Genomic DNA, 27925 nt, shown 5'->3' on the forward strand with positions numbered 1-27925 from the left:
CAGAGCCCCCCCCCCCCCGTCATGTGTTGTTTGAGCATCCCCGGGGCTAAATAAACAGCCCTTGCTTATCCCCTTCAATAAATGATTGTTTTTTGGCTTGAGAACAGTGAGAAGGTAACACGTCGTATTTTACGTGATGGTTAATGATCACAAATCAGAGAAAAGGGGGGTTGGTGGACAAATGGCTTCCTGCAGAGATCCAATCAAGAGTACAATAATGGGCCGAGATAATGCCATGGGCCCGAGAGTTCAAACATTCAACCTCCCTGTCTGCCCTTATTACAACACCTGCTGCTTTAAGCTGCCCCCCTAACAAGACCAAACAATCAGACCCATTGGCAAACACAAACTGTGGGATTGTCTTGTCCAAGTGTGCAGGATCTTAATGAGAGAGGATTAGCAGGAAAAGTGTCCCTGGCCCTATAAAAAACCATAGGCCAAAACTAAGGGAGACTCACTTGCCAGTTCACTTGTGCAGGGAGTGCATCAGACTTCATCAGACAATGAGTGAATGGCAATACAGATGCCTAGGATGCCAGGACTTAAAGTGGCAGCTGATCTTCTTGCTCTGTTTTTTGACCACAGGGACTCCAGCAGTGTACGTGGACTTTGTGAGCAGCTCATCTAGGTGCATGGCTATCCCGAGGCACATGCCCTTATGCTATGGCATAGGATATAATGAGATGAGGATACCTAACCTGCTGGAGCATGAGACAATGGCAGAGGTGATTCAGCAATCCTCCAGTTGGCTGCCGCTGCTTGCACGTGAATGCCACCCGGATGCCAGGATCTTCCTGTGCTCACTCTTCGCACCTATATGTCTGGAAGGGTAACGTACCCTAAAAACCTTCACTTTCTAATACTTTTTACTTGCTTTCAATATATATTCTTTGGCTTATGGGGATCATGGGGTGGGATTGGGGGGGGTTACATTAGAAAGGTGTTACGCTGTCCACCACTCTTGGGGGGGGGGGGGGGGGCAGCAGCCAGGTCGGGATTACATGGTCGGTCATTGCCATTTATTTTCAGTTGATCACTAATTCTGTTCAATCAGGGTAATTTTTGTTTCTGGAAAAGATCATATGAGCATGGCTACCCAGCTTTCCCAGCCTGATCAGCAAGTCTATCCATTTCTGTAGTGATACATCTCTTACTTATGTATCACTTCAGAAACAAACACACAGACAGGTCCAGAGTTTAAAATTGGTAAACAGTAATCAGCGGCCATACTGGTTGTCACCCAACTCTCCCAGAAGTAGATATTAACAGCTGAATAGAGTGCTTTAAAGGCTGGAAATGTTGCTACACTGAAAGGTATTGACATTTAGACATTAGGAGGCCATTATAGCAGTGACTAAAACCTCTGGCGGATGTATTATGTTCCTAGTTTCATGCGTGGATATACTACCCTTACTTGCGTCACTATCACGGTAATTGGGAGCCATGTTCCCCCATTAGTGGTTTTGGTATCGTTGGCTGTCTCTTTGAATTACGGCTGACTGACTCTTTCGTGCGTCACTCGGCCTCCTGTTCTTTGTTTCTATGATACATACAAGTTGACAACAGAATTAGGGCCACCTACCTAGAGGCCGGCGGCTGCTTATTAGGGATTATCCCAGCTAATAATTGGCAGGGCCAGCACTGTGCTCAGGGTATATAGATCTCGGCTATGTCTGTGTCTGGGAAAGCTGGATGACTATCAAGATGATTGCCACTGCAACCACCTAAAGTTGTGAAACACAAACCTGCTAGATGTGTAATGGCATGTGGTACTACATGCCAAGGAGAACTGGGTAACAATCTGTAAGAGTTGTAACCGCGAAATATAGCCGTGTGCCACCCAATTGTCCCAGATGTAGATATAACCAACAATTCAAGCACTTATATTTATCGCTTTTTATTTCATGTCTATTTTCTATGTTTTATAATATATAATATACACTTTGGAGAATAAATACAAATATTTATCTGGATTTTTACCCAACTTTTCTAGAGTGCTGATATAGTTTTGCAATAATATGCACCAGGGTATGATTACAGATTATAGTACATATAATTGCCATTTAGGCTTCTAGAAAAGCTGGGTGACCACTTCTATCAAAACTGTAATGGCAGGTTATCCTAGCTAGCTTTCCCAGGAACTGTTCTGGAGAATTGATCTTTTCAGGAGAGGTCGACTAGAGGGAAATGTAATTTTCATAGTCAATAATAAAAGCCTCATGTCTTCAGTGACAGGATTATAAAACCGTGCCGGAGCCTGTGTGAGGCGGTGAGGAACAGCTGTGCCCCCATCATGGCGTGCTATGGGTACCCATGGCCAGAGATACTGAAATGTGAACAGTTCCCTATTGACCATGGGATGTGCATCTCCACAATTACCAATGACACAAGCAGCAGTGGAAGAAGTAAGTGATGTCTGATACACAGACATGCCAACCATTTAAAGGGCATATATATAATTTTTCGAAATAGTTTAATGCTACTAATCTATTTAAAAAAAAAAAAAATCAAGTGTGTAATTACATTGTTTCATCTAAATGTATTGAGCCGACATTATACTTCAGAGCTGCATTCACTATTGTGGTAGTGGAGTCACTAAGCATGTATATTACATTACTTATCCTGTACTGATCCTGAGTTACATGCTGTATTATACTCCAGAGCTGCACTTACCCTTCTGCTGTGGGATCAACGGTGTACATATCTAACTTACCCTGTAGTAATTCTGAGTTACAGCCTGAATTGTACACCAGAGCTGTGTTCACAATTCTGCTTTTTAACCGAGCTATTTTATTACAGCCCCCTGAATTGTAGTCTGAAAGGAGAAAGGCATTGTGAGGGGCAATCTTGGTGATGTTAAGTGGTCAAGGACAGGTGACAAGGCTACATTCCTATGGCCTAACAGTCCTTATAATTGTATTATTTAGGGTCTATGGAAAAGGTGGGGGTGAAGCAACGCTGGTTACCAATGTTGCCTCCCTGTAGTTGACATCTCTGAAATTCTCTACTTTATTCCTTCTTGCTGATGGTTTTTCCTTAAGCAAAACGAGATTTTATTTTTACCATAGAATATTGAGAAACATAAAGGTTACGCTCAGTGCAATATCCAGGTGTCGGGAATACTAAAGCTCTCATTTTCTTACAGTGGTGCCCCGTGCCAGCTGCAGGGACTGTGAACTGGATGAGGCCAGCTCTCACAAGGAGATCCTGGATACGTTCTGCACTAATGACTTCAGTAAGTACTGACATAAGGCACACCTCAACACTCACTGCTGCATCTAAGTGCTGCGCTTACTGCTGAACTAATGTCCCTGTCATGGATGAGACAATCAGAATCATTTTTTACATAAATTATTGTGGTCCTATCCAGGACCTTAATATTTGCATATGCAGTGTCTCTCCCTCTGGAAGACAGGAAATGTTTTTGCATTACATAAACTGTCCATAATTTTAATGGGCAGCATGCAATATTTAATTTCCCCTGTGGTGGCGCTGGAGAGAGCCCTTGTGTAGCTGCTATTGGACAATCTGTATCTCTAGTATTTTTCATAGTGTTCTAAGTAAATACTTTAAAGCGACTCTGTACCCAGAATCTGCCCCCCCCAAACCACTTGTACCTTCGGATAGCTGCTTTTAATCCAAGATCTGTCCTGGGGTCCGTTCAGCAGGTGATGCAGGTATTGTCCTAAAAAACAACTTTTAAACTTGCAGCCCCGTGCCCAACGGGCGTGGCATACATTGTGTATGCATTAGGCTGGCACAACCTCTCTGTCCCTCCTCCCCGCCCTCTTCATCATTAGGAATGCTCCAGGCAGATTGTCTCCTATTCCCCACCTGTGTCAGCACGGCACATGAGCTGGATCGTTAAGGCACCAATGCAATGTTCAGGCAGGAGAAAATGTTCCAGTGGCATTCCTCGTGATGAAGAGGGTGGGGAGGAGGGACAGAGGGGTGGTGCAAAGTTAGGGCACAGATATTCTAAGCCACGCCCGTTGGGCACAGGGCTGCCAGTTTAAAAGTTGTTTTTTAGGACAATAACTGCATCATCTGCCAAACTGGACAGATCTTGGATTAAAGGGGTTGTCCGGCGATAAAAAATTATTCACAGAATAACACACATTACAAAGTTATACAACTTTGTAATGTATGTTATGTCTGTGAATGGCCCCCTTCCCCGTGTTTCCCCCCACCCACGCTAGACCCGGAAGTGTGGTGCATTATACTCACCGCATCTCGTGTCGTCCACGGTCTCCGATCGTCAGCAGTGACGTCTTCTTCGGGAGGCCGGCGGATCTTCCCGAGTGCCGGCCACCCTCTGCAGCGTCATCCGAAGCTCAGCCGCGATTGGCTGAGCATAACTGTGCTCAGCCAATCGTGGCTGAGCAGCTGATGACGCGGCAGAGGGCGGCCGGCACTCGGGAAGGTCCGCTGGCCTCCCGAAGAAGACGTCACTGCTGAGGATCGGAGACCGTGGTCGGCACGTGACAGGTAATGTATAGCGCACTACACTTCCGGGTACACGGGTGGGGGTGGTGGGACACGGGGAAGGGGGCCATTCACAGACATAACATACATTACAAAGTTGTATAACTTTGTAATGTGTGTTATTCTGTGAATAATTTTTTATCGCCGGACAACCCCTTTAAAAGCAGCTATCCAAAGGTACAAGTGGTTTGGGGGGGGGGGCAGATTGTGGGTACAGAGTCGCTTTAAAGGGGTTTTATGGATCTTCTTTATTGATTGTGTGTTCTCAGGATAGGCTTTTAATATCAAATTGGTGGGATGCCCACACCCAGCACCTTGAATCAATCTATATTAATTCTATGTATTTAACCTACATTTCTTAGAAATATGTGGGATTAAGACTGTTCACACACTATAAAATAAAGGTAAAATATGGTTGTTGTTTCTCTCCTTCTCTCTCTATAGCCATGTGATGTGTGCTTAAAGGGGTATTCCAGGAAAAATCCACTTTTCCCCTAAAACGTAGGAGATCGCAGGGGGTCCGACCTCTGAATCCCCTGCCAATCTCTGTATTAGGCCATGGCTTCTGTATTATAAATAGAGCCGCGGGTATGGCACATGACTCACAGCTCTATTCATTCCTATATAGCAACGGAAAGAGCACAGTACGCTGAAAAAGCGATATACTCGGCTCTTTCCATCGGCCCCACAGGAATTAATAGAGCCCTATTCATTACACAGAAGCGTGGGCCCGATACGGAGATCAGCGGGGGGTACCCTCACGATCTCCTACTTTTCCCCTATCTTGTGGATAGGGGAAAAGTAGTTTTCCTCTTTAATTAAATGGCTTTTTCTCAATTAAAAACATGGCTGCTTTCTTCCAAAAACAGCAACACAGCTGTCCAGTTCTGTGCATAGTATTGCAGCTTAGCCTTAAGCTGGGTTTACACAGAGCGATAATTCGCCTGATGGTACGATTAACGATTTCAAAGTAACAATTTTTTTTTTATAACGATCAGCGTTTAGATGGAACGATCGCTTAAGCCTATCTTGCACATAGGTAAAATCTGTGTTACGACTGTTTACACGGAACGATCTGCACATTTTTTGCGAACGACGATTTAAGAACATGTTCAAAGATCAAAATGAACGATTTCTCGCTCGTCGTTCCATCATTCGCTGCATTTACACGTACGATTATCGTTCAAATTCGATCGTTATCAGGCAAATTCGCACGATAATCGTTCCGTGTAAACGCAGCATTCTTCATTATAATGGAGGCGAGCAGATAAGCTGTAAGGGCTCATGCACACTGAGCAAAAGGCGAAGAATTAAAGAAAAATCTGCTCTTAAATTCTGCTTGAAATTCCTCCCGTAAAAGAACGAACAGGGCAATGTCTCATCGTGTTCAATGGGATTTCACTGCTGAATTTCCAAGCAGAATTTTCTGCCGCAGATCTGCTTTCCGCTGTAGGTTCACATGGAGGAAAAGGTGAGGAATTAGGTGAGGAATTGAAGAGGAATCTGCTCTTTTTTCAGCTTGAAATTCCTCTCGTAAAATATGTACAGAGCAATGACCCATTGTGTTCAATGGGATTTCCTCTCTGTTGTTCACACTGCAGAATTTCCGAGCAGAATTTTCTACCGCTGATCCGCTTAGTGCCCAAAGGCCCCGTTCACATTGAGCAAGAACGGTGGAATACCGCCATGCTCAGTGTCCCGCTTTGAGTGAATGAGAGGGCGCGCGTGCGTCTGCCTCCTCCCCTCTCCGCTCAAAGAAATTCTTTGAGCGGAGAGCGGCGGCAGAGGAGGAGCGCATGCCCTCTCATTCACTCAAAGCGGGACACTGAGCATGGCGGTATTCCACCGTTCTTGCTCAGAGTGATCGGGGCCAAAGAATTGACATGTCAATTATTTGGGCAGATTCTGCTAGAGGAATCCTATAGAAGTCAGAGGGGTCTAAAATTCTGGTTGAATGTCGCTTGCATTCTGCTCAATTTCTGCTCCCATTCTGCCAGAGCCGAATAGGCAAGGAATTTCAAGCAGAAAACTTTCCTCAACAACAATTCCTCAAGGATTCCTCAGTGTGCACATACCCAATACTGGACACAGCCCAATGAACTAGAGGAATCAATGTGATTACAAGTGGCGCAGCTTAGGGCCCTTTTACATTACCAATTATGTAAAGGGGAGCAAGCTAGTTTATTGCCAGATTGAATATTTTGTGCAGCCATATAAATCAGCATCTGTACAGGGGTTTTGTGTCAACCAAAAACAATGCAGTTAAATGGCCACACAAAGGATTCAGCAATCATTCACTCAAGTCTTGTGATGGATCTGGAAACGAGTACCGATCTATATGACGACAGCCTATTTCCTGCCTTATATCGGGCCATGGAAAAAGGACCTCAGTCAAGAATGTAGACAGTATTAGATGATCTGTGCTTTTCCATTGCAACCAATGAGAATCAGAATTCATGTGGGTGTGGAACCTCTGTGGTATCCAACTCAGTGTGAACATGCCCTTATAACACCACACTTCTCATTTCAATGGGCCTAACCTGGTGATAGATGCTCCAAAATGTAAAGAGCAAGCAAACTTGTGCAGTTGAACATACTCTATCATTCCATGTTATCAGCTAAATCAGGCCGGGAGGGGGACGACTATGTTGACCTTCAAAAAATGAAAGACAAGAAGCAAAGTAAACTCCCAGCCACCTATACATCCCTATGTGTGACCTATAGCAGCTCCTTCTCATAGATTTTCTGCTTTCTACGTCTTATACACTGTGACGAGTAGGTGAACTGATCTCAAAACATTTCTCAGATGTTTAAAGCAAACTTTTTAAACTGTTTGCTTAAAGTCCAGACCCATAAAAGGTATTGGCAGCTCCAGCACCACTCGCTCATCCAAGGAGTAAATGCCTTGGAAAGACATGCTTTCTGTCTCAGAAGCTGTGCAGCATACACAGGGACTGCGAGGAAGGCGAGCCCTGTATATAGAGGAAGTCCCCTTTGTAAAAGTAAATTACAAGCCACTTCCAGAGGCTCCGGGACCATATAAAGACAAAATGCTCCATTCAGGCTATTGTCCTGTCATGTATCCATCCAGGGAAGAAGCACCATATTCTGCAGGGTAGCTCTCATATTTTTAGTGCACAGATATGAACCGTCTTAGATAGCACTTTGTCTCTTCAGGCCTACCCAGTACCTAGTCAATCATTATAGGGGGGTGTAGCAGCATGAGGAACCCCAGAGTAACAACCAGTATGGATGTGTAATGGCGGCCATACTGTAAGTCACCCAGCGTGCCAACACTAAAATCTACCTGGCCATACTGGTTGGCATCCACTACAAGGATTGTCTTTCAAAGTTAGTGTCCACAGCTTTATCTCTTCTTTTATCCATTTGCAGCTGCAAAAGTTCGTATCACAAAAAGGAATATGACATCCAGCTCCGTTTCTGACTTTGACATGGATTCCAGAGTGGACATTATAAAGCATGGCCCGCTAACCAGAGGTGATATCTTCCCCAAACTTCAACAGTGGCTGGACCTGGATGCCACCTGTGTGCAGAACATCATGCGTGGGACCCGGATGGGCACTTATGTCATCAGTGGAGACGTGCAAGAAGACAAAATAGTTGTGCATAACGCCTATGCTTGGCAGAAGAGGAACAAGAATCTGCACTTTGCTGTTAAGAAATGGAAGCATCACAGATGCAGAGTGTAGGACCTTATGGGGCATATAAAACCTACAAGGAACTTGACAGTAAAATCTGCAACTCACTGGTAAATTTAAATGGACACTGTCATTTAAAAAAAATCATATACCACAGCAACCTATCAAAAGTTTTGATTGATTTTGAGTGTTCAGACCTTGACGATCATGAGAACAAGATGGGGGAAGTCTGCGCTCAGCACACGCTGTCCCTGCTCTGTGTCACCAGGCATAAGTCTAGAGGACCATCCTGACCTCATACACAGAGCTGGGACAGCAGTGGGGGATGTCTAGTTCCGTGATCAGTCAGGATCTGAACACTCACACCCCTAAGGCTGGGTTCACACTGCGTTTTTGCAATCCGTTTAAACGGATCCGGTTGTTTTAACGGACAAAAAAAATAGTGTCAGCAACGTTTTTGTGTCCGTCCAAAAAAAAACGATCCTTTTTTTCTTATAATGGAAGTCAATGGAAAAATGGATCAAAACGGATGCACACAACTGCATCCGTTTTTGCAACTGATTGCAAAAACGCTGTGTGAACCCAGCCTTACAGTCACAAGCCCTATTTGGCCTTATTGTAGTGTATCTAATCCTAGGAAACAGGTTTAACAGCAAATATGGCCGCTACATGACTCTTACACAGTGTGGTGTGGAAAAGATAGGTAAAATCCAAGGGAGTGGTGTAACGATGGTCATATGGGTTGTCACCCAGCTTTCCTAGAAACAGATATAAGTAAAATCTAAAGACCTTACCTAAGAAGATAACACGTTCTTTACTGGTGATTTTATTTTTATACATAAATTTTTATTTTGGGGAAATGCTTTAACGCTGCATGTAATGTTTGTCAATGTGGTCACGATGCTACTTGCAACATGATACTGTTGGGATGCACTAGTAATCTTCATGTATCAATGATGTGAGTGTAGTCAGATTCCCTGTGATCGATGGTCTACCCAAGGAAACAGTGGGTTGGCCCTCTTACCAGGCAGTAAATCATCAACTATATAATGCTGCCCCAATACATCTTGGCTATGGCTAGTGTGGTCATGAGGCCCCAATGTAATAGGGAATACACCAAGACGTCTATGAAATCTCAAGGGCTTCTTGGAGGACTGTATATAGAACTGTATATATATGGGATGACCCACTGTAATGTAAATCAATACAAGTGTGACTATAATAAATGTTTCATGTATGTTTTATTTGAACAGTAGTATATCGCAATAGCTGAGCTTGCTGCATGCTTCTGTAATGAGACAAATGCTCACATGGGCCCAATGCCTATTATTATAGTCCCAGAAGCATCAGGGAGTGGACAGGATGTTCCTGGAAGATACAGGGGATCTGCTCACTGGCTGCTCATTTCTATCGCCCATCCCCCCTTCACTGTAATAAAATGACAGGCTGCCTGGAGCATTAAGACGATTAAATTCCCTTACAGCAGCTTGAAGCGAGACATTACCCATATTAAATACCAGCAGTCCCTGGCACAGGGGGCAAAGCTCTTACCAAACAGAAGGGGCTTTAGGCTCAGCGTCTTCATGTCATACATTTTGTTGTTGACCAGTTCAATATTCTGCTTGTAGCCAACCTAAAAGAGAGGAACCATCGGTAAAATCAATCACCATTGTTGGGGTGCACAGTAGCCAAAAGCAGAGACTGTAGGATTTGTTACCCAGCTTTCCACAGACCTGAAAAGAATATTAGATTGGTAGGCACTTGGCTCTGGAACCCCTGTCAATCAGCGGATTACTGGCGCTTATCCTTGCATCGCCATACTGAATGGTTGTTTCAAACAACTTCCGTTCATATGATTTACAGCATATTTGTAAGTCACTTCATTTACCAAACATGAGGTCATGAAGCACCTGATCACATGACACAAAGGTCCTTAACTTTACGGTGTGGAGATCAGCCCAACAAAGAGGAAAAGAGGGAGGACTGAGCTGTAAGTGCTGTGCGTGTCAGTCATTAATGTGTGTCCGTAAGGGTCTGTGTCAGTAATGTGGGTGATAGTAGTGTGTGTGTGTAAGTCACTATGTGTCAGTCAGTAATGTGTGTTTGTGTATGTCAGTGGGGTCTGAAGTTATTGTACATAGTGTGTGGATGATCGGTACATAGTGGGAGGATGGATGGATGGGGGACCCGCTGAGGCTCTGTCGCCAAAGGGCCTGCAAAAACCTGTAGCCAGCCCTGCTTGCCCTGTCCACTAAAATTTAGAGAAAGAGATATAGCTGTGTACCATGGAGGGGACTCTCAGGGGCTCAATAAATGACAGCACTAAATTCAGCACCTCGTCACCACTTTGAAAGGTTAAAGGGGTTATCCAGTGCTACAAAAACATGGCCACTTTTGCCCCACTCTTGTCTCCAGTTTGGGTGGGGTTTTGAAACTCAGTCCCATTGAAGTAAATGGAGCTTAATTGCAAACCGCACCTGAACTGGAGACAAGAGGAGGGAAAAAGTGGCCATGTTTTTGTAGCGCTGGATAACCCCTTTAACCCCTTAAGGACAGAGCCTGAAATGGCCTTAATGACAGAGACAAATTTTATGAATATGACCAGTGTCACTTTAGTCATTAATACCTTCGGGATGCTTTTACCTATCCGGCTGATTCTGAGATTGTTTTCTCGTGACATATTGTACTTTACATTTCTGGTAAATTGGAGTCGATACTCATAACAAATCTTTATGAAAAAAACCCAAATAATGTGAAAAAATGTGAAAAAATGCATTTTTCCAACTTTGAAACTTTTTTGCGTATACAGAAAGTGGTTATACCACATAAATTATATATTAAATAGCATTAGCAACATGTCTACTTTATGTTGGCGGCATTTATTAAACTATCTTTCATTTTTTTTAGACGATAGGAAGCTTAAAACATTAGCAGCAAATTTCCAAATTTTCAGTAAAATTTCAAAATCAGATATTTTTAGGGACCTGTTCAGGTTTAAAGTGTATTTGAGGGGCCTGTATGTTAGAAAGCCCCACAAAGCACCCCATTTCAGAAACTGCACCCCCCAAACTCTGCAAAAGCACATCCAGAAAGTGTTTTAACCCTTTAGGGGAGTCACAGAAATAAAAGCGAAGTGTGTAAGGAATTTTAAAATTTTAATTTTCTGTGCAGAGATTTTATTGTAATCCAATATTTTTCATAATTATAAACCTATTACCAGAGAAATGCACCCCAATAATTATTGCCCCGTTTCTGCAGTTTATAGAAATACCCCATATGTGACCCTATTGCGCTATTTGACGCAACCACAAGCCTCAGATATAAGGGAGCGCCTAGTGAATTTCAACGCCTCCGTTATATTTGGTCATTTTTGACTGTACCACTTTAGGTTGGCAGAGGCTCTGGGGTGTCAAAACCTAAAAAACACCCCTAAAGGGACACCATTTAGAAAACTACACCCCTCAAGGAATGTAACAAGGGGTGCGGTGAGCATCTGGACCCCACAGGTGCTTCACAGATTTTCCGAACAATATGGCGTGAAAAAAGAAAAATTTATTTTTTACACTAAAACGTTGTTCTAGCCTTCAATTTTTCATTTTCTTAAAGGGATAAGAGGCAAAAAAAGACAAAAAATGTGTAGCGCAGTTTCTCCCGAGTACAGAAATACCCCACATGTGGCGATAAAGTGCCAAGGGGGCGCAGGACGAGCCTCCAAAGGGAAGGAACGCCAATTGGCTTTTGGAAGCTGAATTTCACTGAAAAGGATTTCAAGGGCCATGTCGCATTTACAGAGCCCTCGTGCTGCCAAGACACTGGAAACCCCCCACAAGTGACCCCATTCTGGAAACTACACCCCTCAAGGAATCTAACAAGGGGTGCAGTGAGCATATGGACCCCACTGGTGACGGGCACAAATGTGGAACAATGTGACGTGAAAGGGAAAAATTTCATTTTTTCACTTTCATGGCACAAATGTGCCCGTCATCAAGGGGTTCATATCCTCACTGCACCCCTTGTTAGATTCCTTGAGGGGTGCAGTTTCCAGAATGGGGTCACTTGTGGGGGGTTTCCACTGTCCTGGCAGCACGAGGGCTCTGTAAATGCGACATGGCGTTCATCATCCATTCTAGCCAAATCCAACCTCCAAAATCCAAATGGCGCTCCTTCCCTTCGGAGGCTTGCCCTGCGCCCACATGGCGCTTTATGTCCACATGTGGGGTATTTACGGACTCGGGGGAAATTGCTCTACATATATTGTGTGTTTTTTTCTCTTTTAACCCCTTGTGAAAATGATAAATTCAAGGCTAAACCAACATTATAGTGTAAAAAATGTAATATTTCATTTTCACGCCACATTGTTCCACATTTGTGTCCGTCACCAGTGGGGTCCATATGCTCACTACACCCCTTGTTACATTCCTTGAGGGGTGCAGTTTCCATAATGGGGTCACTTGTGGGGGGTTTCAACTGTCTTGGCAACACAGAGGCCTTTTGAATGCAACATGGCCCCTCAAAATCCATTCCATCCAAATCCAGCCTTCAAAAACGAAATGGCGCTCCTTCCCTTCGGAGGCTTGCCCTGCGCCCACATGGCGCTTTATGTCCACATGTGGGGTATTTACGGACTCGGGGGAAATTGCGCTACACATTTTGTTTTTTTTCTCCTCTTTTAACCCCTTGTGAAAATGATATATTCAAGGCTAAACCAACATTATAGTGTAAAAAATGTAATATTTCATTTTCACGCCACATTGTTCCACATTTGTGTCCGTCACCAGTGGGGTCCATATGCTCACTACACCCCTTGTTACATTCCTTGAGGGGTGCAGTTTCCATAATGGGGTCACTTGTGGGGGGTTTCAACTGTCTTGGCAACACAGGGGCCTTTTGAATGCAACATGGCCCCTCGAAATCCATTCCATCCAAATCCAGCCTTCAAAAACCAAATGGCGCTTCTTCCCTTCGGAGGCTCACCCTGCACCCGCATGGCGCTTTATGTCCACATGTGGGGTATTTCCGTACTCAGGGGAAATTGCTCTACACATTAAATGTTTTTTTTTTATCTTTTAACCCCTTGTGAAAATGAAAAAACATGACAAGATTAATAATTTAGAGTAAAAATTTTACAAAAATTACACTAAATGTTGGTCTAGCCTTGATTTTTTTCCATTTCCACAAGGGGTTAAAAAAGAAAATGAACACAAAACGTGTAGGGTAGTGTCCCCTGAGTACGAAAATACCCCACATGTGGGCATAATGTGCCATATGGGCACAGGGCAAGTCACCAAAGGGACAGAGTTGCCATTTAGAGGCTGGAATGGAGGATGGAGGCCATGTCGCAATTACAAAGCTCCTGTGCTGCCAGGACAGTAGAAACCCCCGACAAGTGACCCTATTCTGGAAACTACACCCCATAAGGAATCTAACAAGGGGTGCAGTGAGCATATGGACCCCACTGGTGACGGGCACTTACGTAGAACATGTGCCGAGAAAATAAAAAATACAATTTTTTTCATTTTCACGTCCCAAATGTGGCCGTCACCAGGGGGCCATATCCCCGCTGCCCCCCTTCTTAGATTCCTTATGGGGTGTAGTTTCCAGAATGGGGTCACTTGTGGGGGGTTTCTACTGTCCTGGCCGCACAGAGGCTTTGTAATTGCATCATGGCTTCCTCTAATGGGAATGGCGGCCATACCTATTTAGCTGGGGAAAAGGGACAATTCTAATTTATTTGGGGGTATTGGGCCAATTATTAGTTTATAAGGTTGGAAATGACAGGTGTCCATCAAACTCAACCTGTGTTGATCCAGAGGAAGGCAAAAACCCCTCGTGAGGCAGACGACAGTAGCCTCATCACAGGGGAAAAATTCCTTCCTGACTCCATAATGGCGATCAGAATAATCCCTGGATCAACGTGACCCCTGAAATAGGAATAAGGGACAGAATTTAGATAATGTAGAACCCCAGTGACGTGTGGTGCGCCTTGGAGCGATCCTGTATGCAGAGGCCGGGGTGATCAGGACAGGTGTCACACTGTAAAATGGTGTCCTTCCTGATCCCCCTGTTACCCCACACTCTGCACTTTTTCTGGGGTCTCCCTTTCTCCAGTGTGGGGGACGTCACCTGGAAAATGTTGTCCTGGTGCGATACGGGGTCCTTCATATCCAGAAGCGCTGGGTCCGCTCCATGGCTGCTAAATATTAGGGCTCTATTACTACTTCTGATATTTTCGGATCGTGCCGCAAGCTACAGGGCAGCGAGGGACTGGAAGAGGGGGTGCTGGTATAAAAGTTATCCCCGTACAGGTGGTGACCTTTATCCAGCAGTGGGAAGATCAGTTCCCGGACGATCTTCCCACTAACTCCGAGGATGGGGGGGGGGGGGAGGGGGCATCTGGGGGCTGGATTCGGGTGTCCCTTCCTACATACACTCTAAGGGTACGTGCACACTGCGGAATCGCGACAGATAACCCTTTGTGCATTCCGCAGCTGGCACCCACCGGCGGACTGATGCAGGCGCACGTCTCCACACGTGTCATAGACTCCATTCTATGCACGGGCGGATTCCGCTCTCCGTCCAACGTGTTCATTCTTTGGATGGACGACGGATTCCGCCCGTGCATAGAATGGAGTCTATGACACGGGTGGAGACATGCGCCCGCATCAGTCCGCCGGTGGGTGCCAGCTGCGGAATGCACAAAGGGTTATCCTTCGCCATTCCGCAGTTTGCACGTACCCTAAATCTGTAAGTGTACCCTGAGGTACTGTCACAGAGTGTGTAGAATTTCACTCCATACCATCATCTCTTATTGGGACGGTACTGGCGGAAAAGACGTGTCTGGGGGGCAGCGTACACTACGCTACCCCCAGACACGTCACTGGATGATGAGGATGAATGGAGGAAAGAACGATCCCCCCATTCATCCTCACTGGCTGTTTTGGTGTCGGAGGCAATAATAACGTATCCCTCTGACGCCGAAAACACCCTGGGGGCCATCTTTATACGGGGACTAGTATATGGGGTATGTAGTGGTGTAGTGTCAAACTTTATTCAATGTAGTGTGGTGTAATGTAGTGTTTTTTACGTGTTTTTTTACAGTAAGTATAAAAAAAAAAACCTACGCCAACAAAGGAGTTGCTGATAAATGCCGCAATGTGCGGCACTTATAAGCAGACCGTGGCAGTAGAATATAGAAAAAAAACACCCTACGCCAAAAAGGAGGAGTTGCTGATTAGCAGCGCACTTTCGTGCGATGCTGATCAACACTCAGCGGCGATAGGGTGCGGAAAATAGAAAAAAAAAAATTTGGGAAAAAAAAAATTTTTTTTTTATATTCTGAATATCCCTGTAGCTGCTGATAAGTGTATTACACATATCAGCCGCTAGGGGGCAGCAGAGCGCAAAATCCGGAAAATGACGAGGCTGGAGCCGAAAATAGCCGAAAGAAGACGACGAGGACCGCCGGAAAGACCCGAAGACCGAACGGAATGACGGAGGACGCCGCGAACCCGGAAGACGCCGATCAGGAGCCCGGGACAGGTGAGTAATGTACAAATACCTGCTCTGGACCCCTCGGCTACCTAGCTGAGGGGTCCAGGGCAGGTATTTACTATTTTGTGGGACTCTGATCGCCGTGCCACCGGCCCGATCGCCGTGAACGGCCGGCTGGCCGTTCACGGCGATCGGGCCGGTGGCACGGCGATCAACATTACTTTTTACAGTAATGGCGGTCGGTGCCGTCCTCGGACAGCACCGACCGCCATTTTTTTCCAGGTCATCGGGTCACCGATGACCCGGAAAGGTTCCGATCGCCGCTATTGGCTGATCTGAATTGATCAGCCTATAGCAGCGATCGTAAGCACGGGGGGTGTTAACCACCCCCCGTGCCGAGAAGCTAAGATGGCCTGCTATGATTTATAGCAGGCCATCTTCCCCGACCGCTGTGTGTGAACACGCAGCGATCGGGGAAACATCGGGCGTAAATTTACGCCCTGATGCGCTAAGTACCATGGCGCCAGGGCGTAAGTTTACGCCCGATGTCGTTAAGGGGTTAAATAGGTCCGTTTTAAACTGAATTGTCCTTAGTCATTGCGTGAAGTGGCAGCTTATGTAATCTTTTCTATGTGGGAGAAATGCACCCCTCAAGAGAGGACAAGGAACCTGGCGCTCTTTACTCCTCAGTGTCATAGATGCTTTCACATACATTTTTACCTAGGGGGCAGTGTTCTAGAATACACTGACGTTGAGACACGTGATGGTGTCTCTGCTGTGTTTTGGTTGATCTCCCAGAGGTTAACCAGCGTCCTTTTGCTTTCACATACATGGCATGTAAATCATTTTTGTGTTATGGATAGAGATGTTTATGCACCATGCAATGCCACTAATAAAGGTCACAACAATGCAATGACAAGTACTATGGCAGTGAACATTGAAGATCCTGCTTTTTTTTACATAAATATTTCAGCCCCATTCAACCTGCTAATGGATGGAGTGTTGGACCCCCACCACTAGAAAATTGATGGCCTATGCTAAAGACTTGGCTGACTGTGTGGACACAGAGAAGGGGGTGGAGAGCCTAAATGAGTCTACAATAGGTATAATGAAGCATTGCCACTATAAGGTTTCAAGGTAAAGTGCTGACTGGCCAGGGCTGTATCACATACTAAAGGTCAGTGAAGGTTAAGCCACATTCCTTCAAGGGAATTAGAAACTGCTTCAGAAACACAAGGTGCAGACACTGTGAGACTGGGAGTATAAAATTCCCATGGTGATGGAATAATACCAGGATTAGGTAGCATGTGATGACATTAAGTGTGTTGGTATCAGAAGGTTCCATGGCTTTCTCCATCGGAATGTGATGAAAATTATTACATGTAAACCCAGCAGAAATCTTATTAAAGTGGCTGTCAGCTATAGACTGTAAAACGGAACAAAAAGCTGGTAATGTAGTCTTACATTTCCAGGAAGAGTAACAGAGGGTCAACACAATGTAGAATTGTAAGACAAAATGTTCCGGAATTGTTACTTTATCAGAAATAGAAGTAAAGAGAAAAATAGACATGGCAGCACATCCACAAAAAAGCATGACGGACCATCTGCTTCTTAGCACCATTTACGAGTTAGCACCATTTACGAGTTAGATACATTTTGATCAAAATGCATAAGCCCACACCACATCAAGGTTACTGATAAAGTGTGGGTCCCTAACTTAAAAATGGTGCATCCCCACGCGGCGACCAGCAATGGAGACTGACACCACAAAAAAACAAGGAGAAGCAGATGGGAAGAAAAAACCTTGGTTAGGCTAGGTTCACACTGCGTTTTTAGCATCCATTTAGCTGATCCGTTTTTTTTTGCAAAAAACGGATTGCAAAAAACAGATGCATTTGTGCGCATCTGTTTTTGATCCGTTTTTCCACTGACTTCCATTATATAAAAAAAAAAACGGATCAAAACGGATGAGTTTTTTTTTTACGCACAATAAAGTACTGTTGACACTACTTTTTTGAGCGTTAAAAGAAACGGATCCGTTAAACGGATTGCAAAAACGCAGTGTGAACCCACCCTTACCTTGGTTCAGCACTCCTCCCCCATTCAGGTTATTTTAATCAGTAAATATATATATATATATATATATATATATATATATATATATGGTCAGAGCCTGGCTTTTCTGAGTCTCCCTGGCTGAGAGTACAGAGTAAGAGGTTTTTTTCTTTCCATCTGCTTCTCCATGGGTCTCCATTGTGGCGCCATTGCTGTGACGGCACTGTGTCTGAGGATGGTGTGACCCAGAGCCCAGGGGGGCTATGTCTGGCAGCATTGGGGCTGTTGGGCAACTAGGCAGTTCCCCCCATGGCACTGTTGTTGGTGAGGTGATAGAGACATCTCTATGCATAAGACAAAAATGATTTACACACCATGTATGTGATAGCATCCATGACACTGAGGAGTAAAGAGCGCCAGGTTCCTTGTCCACTCTCGGGGGGGGTGCATTTCTCCCACATAGAAAAGATTACATAAGCTGCCACTCCACGCAATGACTAAGGACAATTCAGTTTAAAACGCCTCAGCATAAAGCGGACCTTCCAGCCTGAGAAAGTTTTACAGTCCATGATACTGCTGGGTGCAAGCTATATTTTCCGGTTATATGCCACACATTTGCAATCTGAATGCGGTTGTAACCAAGTCCCCATGGAGCAGCCGAGCTGGGGGAGAGCCGGATTGGTGATCAGTGGGTGGAACAATGCTCCAAACGACCTTACTATATGGAGCACAACATTAAAATTGCACAGGAATGGCTCTGAGGATGGCGGTAAGAGACATACCTTCAATCTCTGCGCCCCGTGCACTCTAGGGAGCTATCAGCAGGTTAGATTTGTCCTAACCTAATTGCTAGTTCCCTTTTTGCAAGCACGTTCATTTAGCAAACTCGCCTCTTCCTATGATATTGATAAGGCCAGGATATGCGATTTTACCTACCTGCACCGTACCTATATGACTACACATATATATAGGCCTCTTGCTCAGAAGCTCCAGAAAATTAGAGAGTCCCTGATAGGGTTAACTTATAGTTGGACCATTTCTTACCTTGGAAAACTTCTGATATGACACTAGAAAGGATGTTTTGTCTCAAGAACTATTTCCCTCAGAGACATGTTTATCAGCGTTCAAGGCCGTTCTCAGAGGAAAGTTGACTGTCTGTTACAGTGGGAATAATGTGAAAGTATCATTGCACAGAATGTATTGTTCTAACCTTTTTGAATAATAGTAATGAATACTAATATAGATGCCATTGCGCATGACTGAATATCTAAATCACTAGCACCGCCTCATCTATGCCTTATTAGCATTTGTTACCACCCTATATTTTTTTTTTTTTTTTTGAATTCTGAATTTTATTAAAATTTTTCACATTTTATGTAACAAAAAGCGCTACCAGCGTCTCGCAGGACGTAAAGGGACATATAGGAAACAATAAACAAAGAGCAACCAAACACGGCTCCCATAAAGTGTCAAAGTGATATACAACGAACCTCAATTGTGTGGTAGGGAGTGAGCTAGCGCTCAACCGAACAGCAAAGTGGGGGAAAGGGGGGAAAGAGAGAGGGTAAGGTAAGCGAGCAAGTAGACAGGACGGTCGGGAAGTGAACAGGGATGGCACGCGGTCCTCACTGAGTCAGCAATGATCTGTATTCCGCGGACTCGGTAAACTGATCCCAATAGTACCATGTTTTAAAGAACCGGGCATTTTTGTCGTGGATCTGCGCTGTCAGGTCTTCCATGTGTTTGATGTCCTCCACTTTCCGGATCCACATCGCCAGGCTAGGCGGGTCCTGTTGACGCCACAAGGCAGGTATACAAGCCCGGGCGGCGTTGACCAGGTGTCGAAGGACTGAGGAACGGTAACTCCTTTGAGGGATGTCGGACACATGTAAGAGGAAAAAGGCAGGAGAGAAAGGAAGAGGGTAATCCGTAAAGGTGGAAGCTATGCGCCACACCTCTCTCCAGAAATGCACTATTATGGGGCAGCTCCAGAATGTATGCAGAAGAGATCCCTCCTCTCCACAATTCCTCCAGCACAACGGGGACACTTCAGGGAAGATTCGATGAAGACGGGTGGGGACCCGGTACCAACGGGATAGGAGCTTATAGCCCGCCTCCTGGATGCGAGAAGAGATCGAGGAAGAGTGCGTACATGAGAGTATACGGTCCACCTGTGCGGCGGTGAGGGATGTGTCCAGATCCTCCTCCCACGCTGTGAGAAAGGGGGGTGGCGACTGGTCCGGGGGGGAACCCAACATGGCGTACAAAATGGAGAGAGAGTGTCGGTAGGGGCCGGATCCCAAGCAAAGGGATTCAAATTGGGTAAGTGAACGGGCAAAGCAGGAGGGCGGCGGGAGAGTAAGGAGGAAATGATGGAGTTGGAGAGCTCTCCAGAACCCAAGAGGAGAGGGGTCCGACAGGGCACTGAGGTCAGAGAGCGTGGGCCACGCCGAGCCCCTGAGAAAGAATTGGGCCCGAAAGCATCCAGCCCGTGACCAGGTGCGGAAGCCAGCGTCTTCCATCCCGGGGCGGAAGGAGGGGTTACTCAGAATCGGAAACAGGGGCGAGGGGTGTGGGGCCAGGAAGCGAGAGGAGAGGTGTTTGTGACAGACTCGGAGCGTCGGGGCGATAGTGGGGTGAGTGCCTACCAGGCGTGCAGAATCTGGCCGCCAAGGCGCTGCAAGCAAGGACAGTGGGGCCATCGTCATTTCCAAGTCCACCCAAAGCTTGGAGGAGGAGTGGCGGTGCCAGTCTATTACTCTGGTCAGATGTGTGGCCACGTAATATTGGTAGAGATTAGGCAGCCCTAATCCCCCCCTTGATTTGGGGCGATACAGGACTGTCCTTGCTAGCCGCGGTGGCTTGTGCGCCCACACGAATTTGGTCAGGAGCGAGGTGAGTTGCCTGAAGTATGACAAGGGCACCGCGACCGGGAGGGCCTGGAATAGGTACAGGAGACGGGGTAGGACATTCATTTTGAAAATCGCGCATCGGCCGAACCAGAAGAAGGTGCCCCTGTGCCACCTCAGCAAGTCCCTCTCTATCGACTGAAGCATAGGCGGGAAGTTCGTCTTGTAGAGGTCGGATGGGGAGGGTGTGAGCTGGATCCCCAAATACTTAAGGGAAGAATGGGACCAACGGAAGGGGAAGGACGCCGCTAGGGAGGAGACCGCCGCCGCCGGAAGGGTAATATTGAGCGCCTCAGATTTCTGGAGGTTAATCTTGTAATTTGAGAGGGCTTGATAGCTAGATAACTCTGCCAACAGGTTGGGGAGGGAGACATTGGGTTGGGAAAGGAAGAAAAGGAGGTCGTCCGCGTAGGCGGCGACTCTGTGTTCCCTCGGCCCCACCTGCACCCCTGAAATATCCGGGTTACGCCTCACGTGTCTAAGGAAGGGCTCCAGAGTCAGGATAAAGATGAGCGGGGATAGGGGGCAGCCCTGCCTTGTTCCGTTGGAGATGGGGAAGGATGCGGATAGAAGGCCATTGACCGATACCTGAGCCGAGGGGTGTGAGTACAGGGAGCCTATCCACTCGAGCATGTGAGGGCCGAGGCCGATATGCCGGAGTGTGGCAAAGAGGAATGGCCAGCCTACGCGGTCAAAGGCCTTCTCCGCATCCGTGGACAAGAGCATGGCAGGGAGGGTAGAGGAGTGCATCCGGTGAATGATATTTATGGCCCTAATAGAGTTGTCGCGGGCCTCCCGCATGGGCATGAATCCCACCTGATCTGGGTGGATTATGGCTTGGAGGAGGGGAGTAAGGCGGGCCGCCAGGATCTTTGAAAAGAATTTAAGGTCCAGATTGAGGAGGGAGATGGGACGGTAATTTTGGCAGAGCGAGGGGTCTTTACCATCTTTCGGGATAACTGAAATGTGTGCGCGGAGGGCATCCAGGGGGAGGGGGGAGCCAGTGGACACGGAGTTAAAAGCGGACAGGAAGTGGTCCCGGAGGAGGGAGCCAAAGGTCTTATAGTAGGGCAAGGTAAAGCCGTCCGGCCCCGGGGCCTTACCCGACGGGGATGTCTTAAGGGCCCAATCCCATTCCGACACCGTGATGGGGGATTCGAGTGAGGTGGCATCCTCCTCAGTCAGCGTCGGTAACCCCGAGTCTGTCAAGTACGAGGCAATGGCCGCATGGAGAGACGGGGGGTCCGAGGGAGTCGTGGGAGTGGACAGGCCATATAGAGAGGTGTAGTATTCCCGGAAGGAGTCTGCTATTTGGGAGGACAGGGTTCGTTTCACGCCAGGGGGGGAAGTTACATGGGGAATGAAGGAGCGAACTCGCTGTTGTCGCAGGGCCCGAGCTAATGTCTTGCCTGGCTTATTGCCGAACTCAAAATAGTGACGGCGACAACGCGCCAGAGAGGCCTTGGCATTCGCGAATGTGAGGTCTCTAAGCTTCCTTCGCAAGTCCGCCAGCTCCGAACCTGCGACAAGATCCAAGGTCGTTTTGTGTCGTTTATCTAGATCCGCGATTCGCGCAAGCAGTGACAGTATTTTGGCCTATCTCTCTTTTTTTAAGCGGGATGCAAGCTTAATAAACGTGCCCCTTATGAAGCATTTGTGAGCTTCCCACACTATCAGCGGGGAGGAATCCGGCGACGTATTGTTAGAGAAGTAAGAGGTGAGGTCAGCCTGGACCTCCGCCAAGACCCCCGGGTCCCTCAATAGGGTCTCATTCAGGCGCCACCGCCAGCTGCGTGGGCGGGGGGGGGAGAAAGATAAAGAGAGAGTGATGAGCGCGTGATCCGAAAAGGAGATGGGATCTATGGAGGCTGCCGTCACACAGTCCAGACTGGCATGGGATATAAAGAGGTAGTCAATGCGGGAATACACGTTATGTGGGTGCGAGAAGAAGGTGTAGTCCTTGTCACGGGGGTGGAGCAGTCACCAAGAGTCCATCAACTGGTGGGAGTGAAGAAGTTGCTTTGCCCGTCGTAGGGAAGAGAAAGAGAGGGCAGAGCGGCCCGAGGAAGAATCTAGAAGAGGATCGAGAGCCATGTTGAGGTCCCCCCCGAAGACAATCATCCCCTCTAAAAAGTCCTCAACTTCAGAGAGGCATCGTTCCAGGAAGGCGGACTGACCTACATTCGGGAGATAAACTGTGCCAAAAGTGCACAGAACACCTGCCATTTTCCCCTTAACAAAGAGGGACCGACCCTCAGCATCCGACCTCTGGTCTATGAATTCCCATGGGGCCGAGCGAGCGAGCAAGATCGCCACGCCTTTCGTCTTGGAGTCCGGAGAGCAACTGTGATATACATCCGGAAAGTGGTGATCGGACAACCTCTGAATTTGATCCCCCCTGAAGTGGGTCTCCTGAATGAAGGCCACCGAGGCCTTCTTGGCCCAGAGAAGGCGTAGGAGAGAGGAACGCTTCTCTGGAATGTTCAAACCTTGAGCGTTGAGTGACAAACAGAGCACTGTTGACATGACTCAGTGAGGAGCAGACCTGCGTAGGCGGAGAGAAAGGGAGGGAGGGAGGGGCCCCCGAACCACGGGGGAGGAAGGGACAGGAAAGAGAAGAGCAAAGCGGGAGGTGGAGGGGAGGGAGACGAAAGAGGGGGGGGGGGGGGTTATGAGGCAGAAGCCTCTCAAGCAGTAGGGGGGCGGGGGTCTTAAGGACCGCCGTCCAGGAAACCTATGCAGAAAAAAGGGGGAACCACAGGGATACGCGGAAGAGCAGGCCAGGGGACCCAGTCCGGGCCCTTAGATCGGTAACAGTCTTTTGTGGGGCAATCCATCACGGGAGACAGAGGTAAGTGGAGAGACGGAAGAGGAAGAAGAGAGATAGGCAAAGTTTGAGGTCGGTTGAACGCCATAGGCGGTAGCGCACGGCGGCCATCTTGGAGTGCTGTGGAGAGGACGGGGACACACTCGGTGCTGCCCGGACAAATCGGTCTATGGAGTGGCGGGGATTGACCGGCTTGGTAGCGGGTGTCTTCCTGCCCCCGGTGGGCATAACGCTGAGGCGATAGTGAGGGGTAAGTCCCGGTAATGTAGCGCGGGGCCCGGAGCTGCGATCAGGCACGTCTTCACCCGGCCATGCTCAAGCCACGCCCCCCACCACCCTATATTTTATCTGTCTATAAAATGTGATGACCATAATAAAACTTGGGCCATTTTCTCCAGGCTTATAATCATGATACATTGTCTTATCTGTGTCCATGACGTATAAGTAACGAGCTGGTAATACTGCAGGATTCCAACTCTAGATATAATTTAAAAACCATCCTTTACCTGGGTTTTTGGCTTCTCTCCATAGAGAGAGGTCAACATATAAATTTAACCTTAACAATATGCTGCTCTTTTCTCCCCTTGAGGAGAGCTGTTTATCTATATTACCATAGTCAGACTGTATAACTTCATCACTACAGTACAGTACTATACATAGTGCACACAGGGACCTCACTCCCCATTCTTTATAGTACAGACGCATGGAGTCAGCAGGAGAAGCCACCAGTCCAGACACACAGGGGGAGTACTGGAGGAAAGCAGCAGGATGGTAACCACATAAAGCAGCGCTGTCACATTGTGATACCGACAGCACCTGCACTGTGTCAGTGTCACTGTGTGTGATCTATGGTGAGTTGCAGCACCGCTTTACACAAGGCTGCAAGTGGTTGTGTAAATTACCTTAAAAAAACTAAAATGTAAAATTGGGTGTGTGAACTGATAATCAATGTAGTGGACGGGTCGAATCGGTGCTCCAGGGGCAGTGCGCCTAACGGTGCTTCAGACCGAGGATTACACTGCTAACAGCACGGGAACAACGCAGAGGAAGAAGTTAAGAGACATACATTCCTCCTCTGTTCCCTGTGCGCATTAGGGAGCTATCAGCAGGTTAGATTAGTCTGAGGTGTTATTCACGTAGGAGCAAAAAAATTAAATGCTAGCTGGTCTTACTCACCAAGTCCCCCTGAATATTTTGAGCCATCTCCTGCCTTTCTAGCTGCTGCCAGGTTTAGATCTCTGCTTACTGACTGTGAATGAAAACCTTCTAATGCCATCCAGACTCTAAAAACATCCATAACACTTTTAATATACAGAGCTGTGACACAAAGACAGGTACATATGTCTGCATTTACTGACAACAAGCAGAGATAGAACTATAACTTTTCATATTACAGAAACCTAGGCTCAGGGACACATGTAAGTCTATGGAAGCAGCACAGGTGCATGGAGATGATTGAGATAACGTCTCCTGGGGGTCGGGTTACCAAGTCAATAGACAGCTAATGCTGCGTTTACACGGAACGATAATTCGCCCAATCGTACGCTTAACGATTTCGAGGTAACGATTTTTTTTTCATAACTATCAGTGTTTAAACGAAACGATATATCGTACAGAAAATTCGTTTTGCGATCGCTTAAGCCTATCTCGCATATAGGAAAAATCGGTAAACAACTGTTTACACGGAACGATCTGCGTATTTTTTGCGAACGACGATTTTAGAACATGTTGTAAGATCAAAATGAACGATTTCTCGCACGTCGCTTGATCGTTCGCTGCGTTTACACGTACAATTATCGTTTGAATTCGATCGTTATTGTGCAAATTCACACGATAATTGTTCCGTGTAAACGCAGCATAACTTGGCCTGTGACTACAAAGGGAGAGGGAAGAGGGAGCTGAGCGTGGTCAGAGTGGACCCAAAGTAGAGGATTTTATAAGTCCTAAGCTGATAAAAATGAGAAAAAAACAGGGAAAGGCTGCAAGGTTATACATGTACACTCACCGGCCACTTTATTAGGTACACCTGTCCAACTGCACGTTACCACTTAATTTCTAATCAGCCAATCACATGGCGGCAACTCAGTGCATTTAGGCATGTAGACATGGTCAAGACAATCTCCTGCAGTTCAAACCGAGCATCAGTATGGGGAAGAAAGGTGATTTGAGTGCATTTGAACGTGGCATGGTTGTTGGTGCCAGAAGGGCTGGTCTGAGTATTTCAGAAACTGTTGATCTACTGGGATTTTCACGCACAACCATCTCTAGGGTTTACAGAGAATGGTCCGAAAAAGAAAAAACATCCAGTGAGCGGCAGTTCTGTGGGCGGAAATGCCTTGTTGATGCCAGAGGTCAGAGGAGAATGGGCAGACTGGTTCTAGCTGATAGAAAGGCAACAGTGACTCAAATAGCCAACCGTTACAACCAAGGTAGGCAGAAGAGCATCTCTGAACGCACAGTACCTCCAACTTTGAGGCAGATGGGCTACAGCAGCAGAAGACCACACCGGGTGCCACTCCTTTAAGCTAAGAACAGGAAACTGAGGCTACAATTTGCACAAGCTCATCGAAATTGGACAGTAGAAGATTGGAAAAACGTTGCCTGGTCTGATGAGTCTCGATTTCTGCTGCGACATTCGGATGGTAGGGTCAGATTTTGGCGTCAACAACATGAAAGCATGGATCCATCCTGCCTTGTATCAACGGTTCAGGCTGGTGGTGGTGGTGTCATGGTGTGGGGAATATTTTCTTGGCACTCTTTGGGCCCCTTGGTACCAATTGAGCATCGTTGCAACGCCACAGCCTACCTGAGTATTGTTGCTGACCATGTCCATCCCTTTATGACCACAATGTACCCAACATCTGATGGCTACTTTCAGCAGGATAATGCGCCATGTCATAAAGCTAGAATCATCTCAGACTGGTTTCTTGAACATGACAATGAGTTCACTGTACTCAAATGGCCTCCACAGTCACCAGATCTCAATCCAATAGAGCATCTTTGGGATGTGGTGGAACGGGAGAATCGCATCATGGATGTGCAGCCGACAAATCTGCGGCAACTGTGTGATGCCATCATGTCAATATGGACCAAAATCTCTGAGGAATGCTTCCAGCACCTTGTTGTATCTATGCCACGAAGAATTGAGGCAGTTCTGAAGGCAAAAGGGGGTCCAACCCGTTACTAGCATGGTGTACCTAATAAAGTGGCCGGTGAGTGTATATTAGACATAGGGTAGTATTGGTAAGGGGAATATTGTTTTTATTATCTGGATAACCCCTTTAACTCGAGGAGCCCAACAAGTATAACTATATTAGTTGAGATGGAAATACCCCTTCAAATTGGCAGTCCACAGGATAGTGAATAACTAACTGCTGCTGCCCCCCCTTCCCTGTCACATTCTTAGGAATAGTTACCCCAGTCTCCTGTTAGAATGGAGTGGTTGCCAGTTAGGCTTGCATGCCACTTCTCCTTTTACTTTCTATGGGAGCTTCCGGAAACAGCTGAACACAGTTTCTGGGCTCAAATAGGGAATAAACAAAGCATTAGGGGGCATGAGCAACCAGCCACTCCATTCTATCAGGAGAATGGGGTTCCCATTTAAGGGGAATGCGAGGGGCACTGACAGTCAGACCCCCTACAATCAGCTAGTTCTCACCTATCCTGTGGTTAGGGGGTAACTTTGTCAGATGGCAATACTCCTTAAGGGTAGCTTCACACGTACCGTATCGCTGCGTTAATAACGCTGCGAGTCGGCTAGGTCCTGGCAGATCACTTTCACTACATACAAGCAGCGGTCTGAACGACCGCTGCGTGTATGTAATTCTGCCGGCCGCTTAACCCTTTCGGCTCCCGCTCCCACTCCGCTGTATACATTACCTGTCCTCGCTGCACAGGGTCCCAGCGTACTGCTATCCCGCCCGGCCGAGTGGGAGCGGGAGCCGGGCGGGAGCTGAAAGGGTTAAGCGGCCGGCAGAATTACATACACGCAGCGGTCGTTCAGACTGCTGCGTGTATGTAGTGAAAGTGATCTGCCAGGACCTAGCCGACTCGCAGCGTTATTAACGCAGCGATATGGTACGTGTGAAGCTACCTTAAAGTATATGGTCACCTTTAGGCTAGGTTCCCACTACGAGAACATAGCAGGGAAAGGTGTCTGTCTTGTAATACTGACAGTCACCAATAATAATTACGAGACAGGCGCCTTTTCCTAACAATGTTTCCGAAGTGGGAACATACAGATGTCAGGGAGCTATGTTAAGTCAATTAGAAAGTTGAGTTAAACATGTCATTGTGATCGAGTTAACACAGGCTACATCTGTAGCCTTAAAGCGAATGTACCAGCAGTACATTTGTTTTCATATTTTCCACTGAAGGCGGGCCGGCCCGCCTATAGTCCTTCACCCCCAGCCATTGCCTGGGAATAGAACGGCGCCATATGTGTGAACCGTGCCGCCATTCAAAAAAAAAAAAAAAAAAAAAAGGACCGCGGCACCGCC

The 27925-nt window shown here is 46.8% G+C and overlaps 2 protein-coding genes across 2 annotated transcripts in view; one reads left to right on the forward strand and one right to left on the reverse strand.

Annotated features, from left to right (window-relative positions):
- P4HTM (prolyl 4-hydroxylase, transmembrane) overlaps window positions 1-27925 on the reverse strand; it is a 53269-nt gene that overhangs the window by 19685 nt on the left and 5659 nt on the right. The window contains exon 2 of the mRNA XM_069968744.1: window positions 9696-9777. Coding sequence (XP_069824845.1) covers window positions 9696-9777 — 82 coding nt within the window. The remainder of the gene's footprint in view (window positions 1-9695; window positions 9778-27925) is intronic.
- On the forward strand, window positions 618-8195 carry LOC138789149 (secreted frizzled-related protein 5-like). The gene is made up of 4 exons (XM_069967753.1): window positions 618-829; window positions 2236-2405; window positions 3146-3235; window positions 7879-8195. The coding sequence occupies exons 1-4, from the start codon at window positions 633-635 to the stop codon at window positions 8193-8195; spliced, it is 774 nt and encodes a 257-aa protein (XP_069823854.1). The 5' UTR covers window positions 618-632.

The sequence above is a fragment of the Dendropsophus ebraccatus genome, chromosome 4 (genome assembly GCF_027789765.1).
Source record: "Dendropsophus ebraccatus isolate aDenEbr1 chromosome 4, aDenEbr1.pat, whole genome shotgun sequence".
NCBI lineage: Eukaryota > Metazoa > Chordata > Amphibia > Anura > Hylidae > Dendropsophus > Dendropsophus ebraccatus.

Excerpts from the sequence above, each read along its gene's own strand:
- LOC138789149 (XM_069967753.1), top strand. The coding sequence starts at position 633 with ATGGCTATCCCGAGGCACATGCCCTTATGCTATGGCATAGGATATAAT. Across the intron at positions 2,406-3,145 it reads CACAAGCAGCAGTGGAAGAA|TGGTGCCCCGTGCCAGCTGC; the intron begins GTAAGTGATGTC and ends ATTTTCTTACAG. Across the intron at positions 3,236-7,878 it reads GTTCTGCACTAATGACTTCA|CTGCAAAAGTTCGTATCACA; the intron begins GTAAGTACTGAC and ends ATCCATTTGCAG.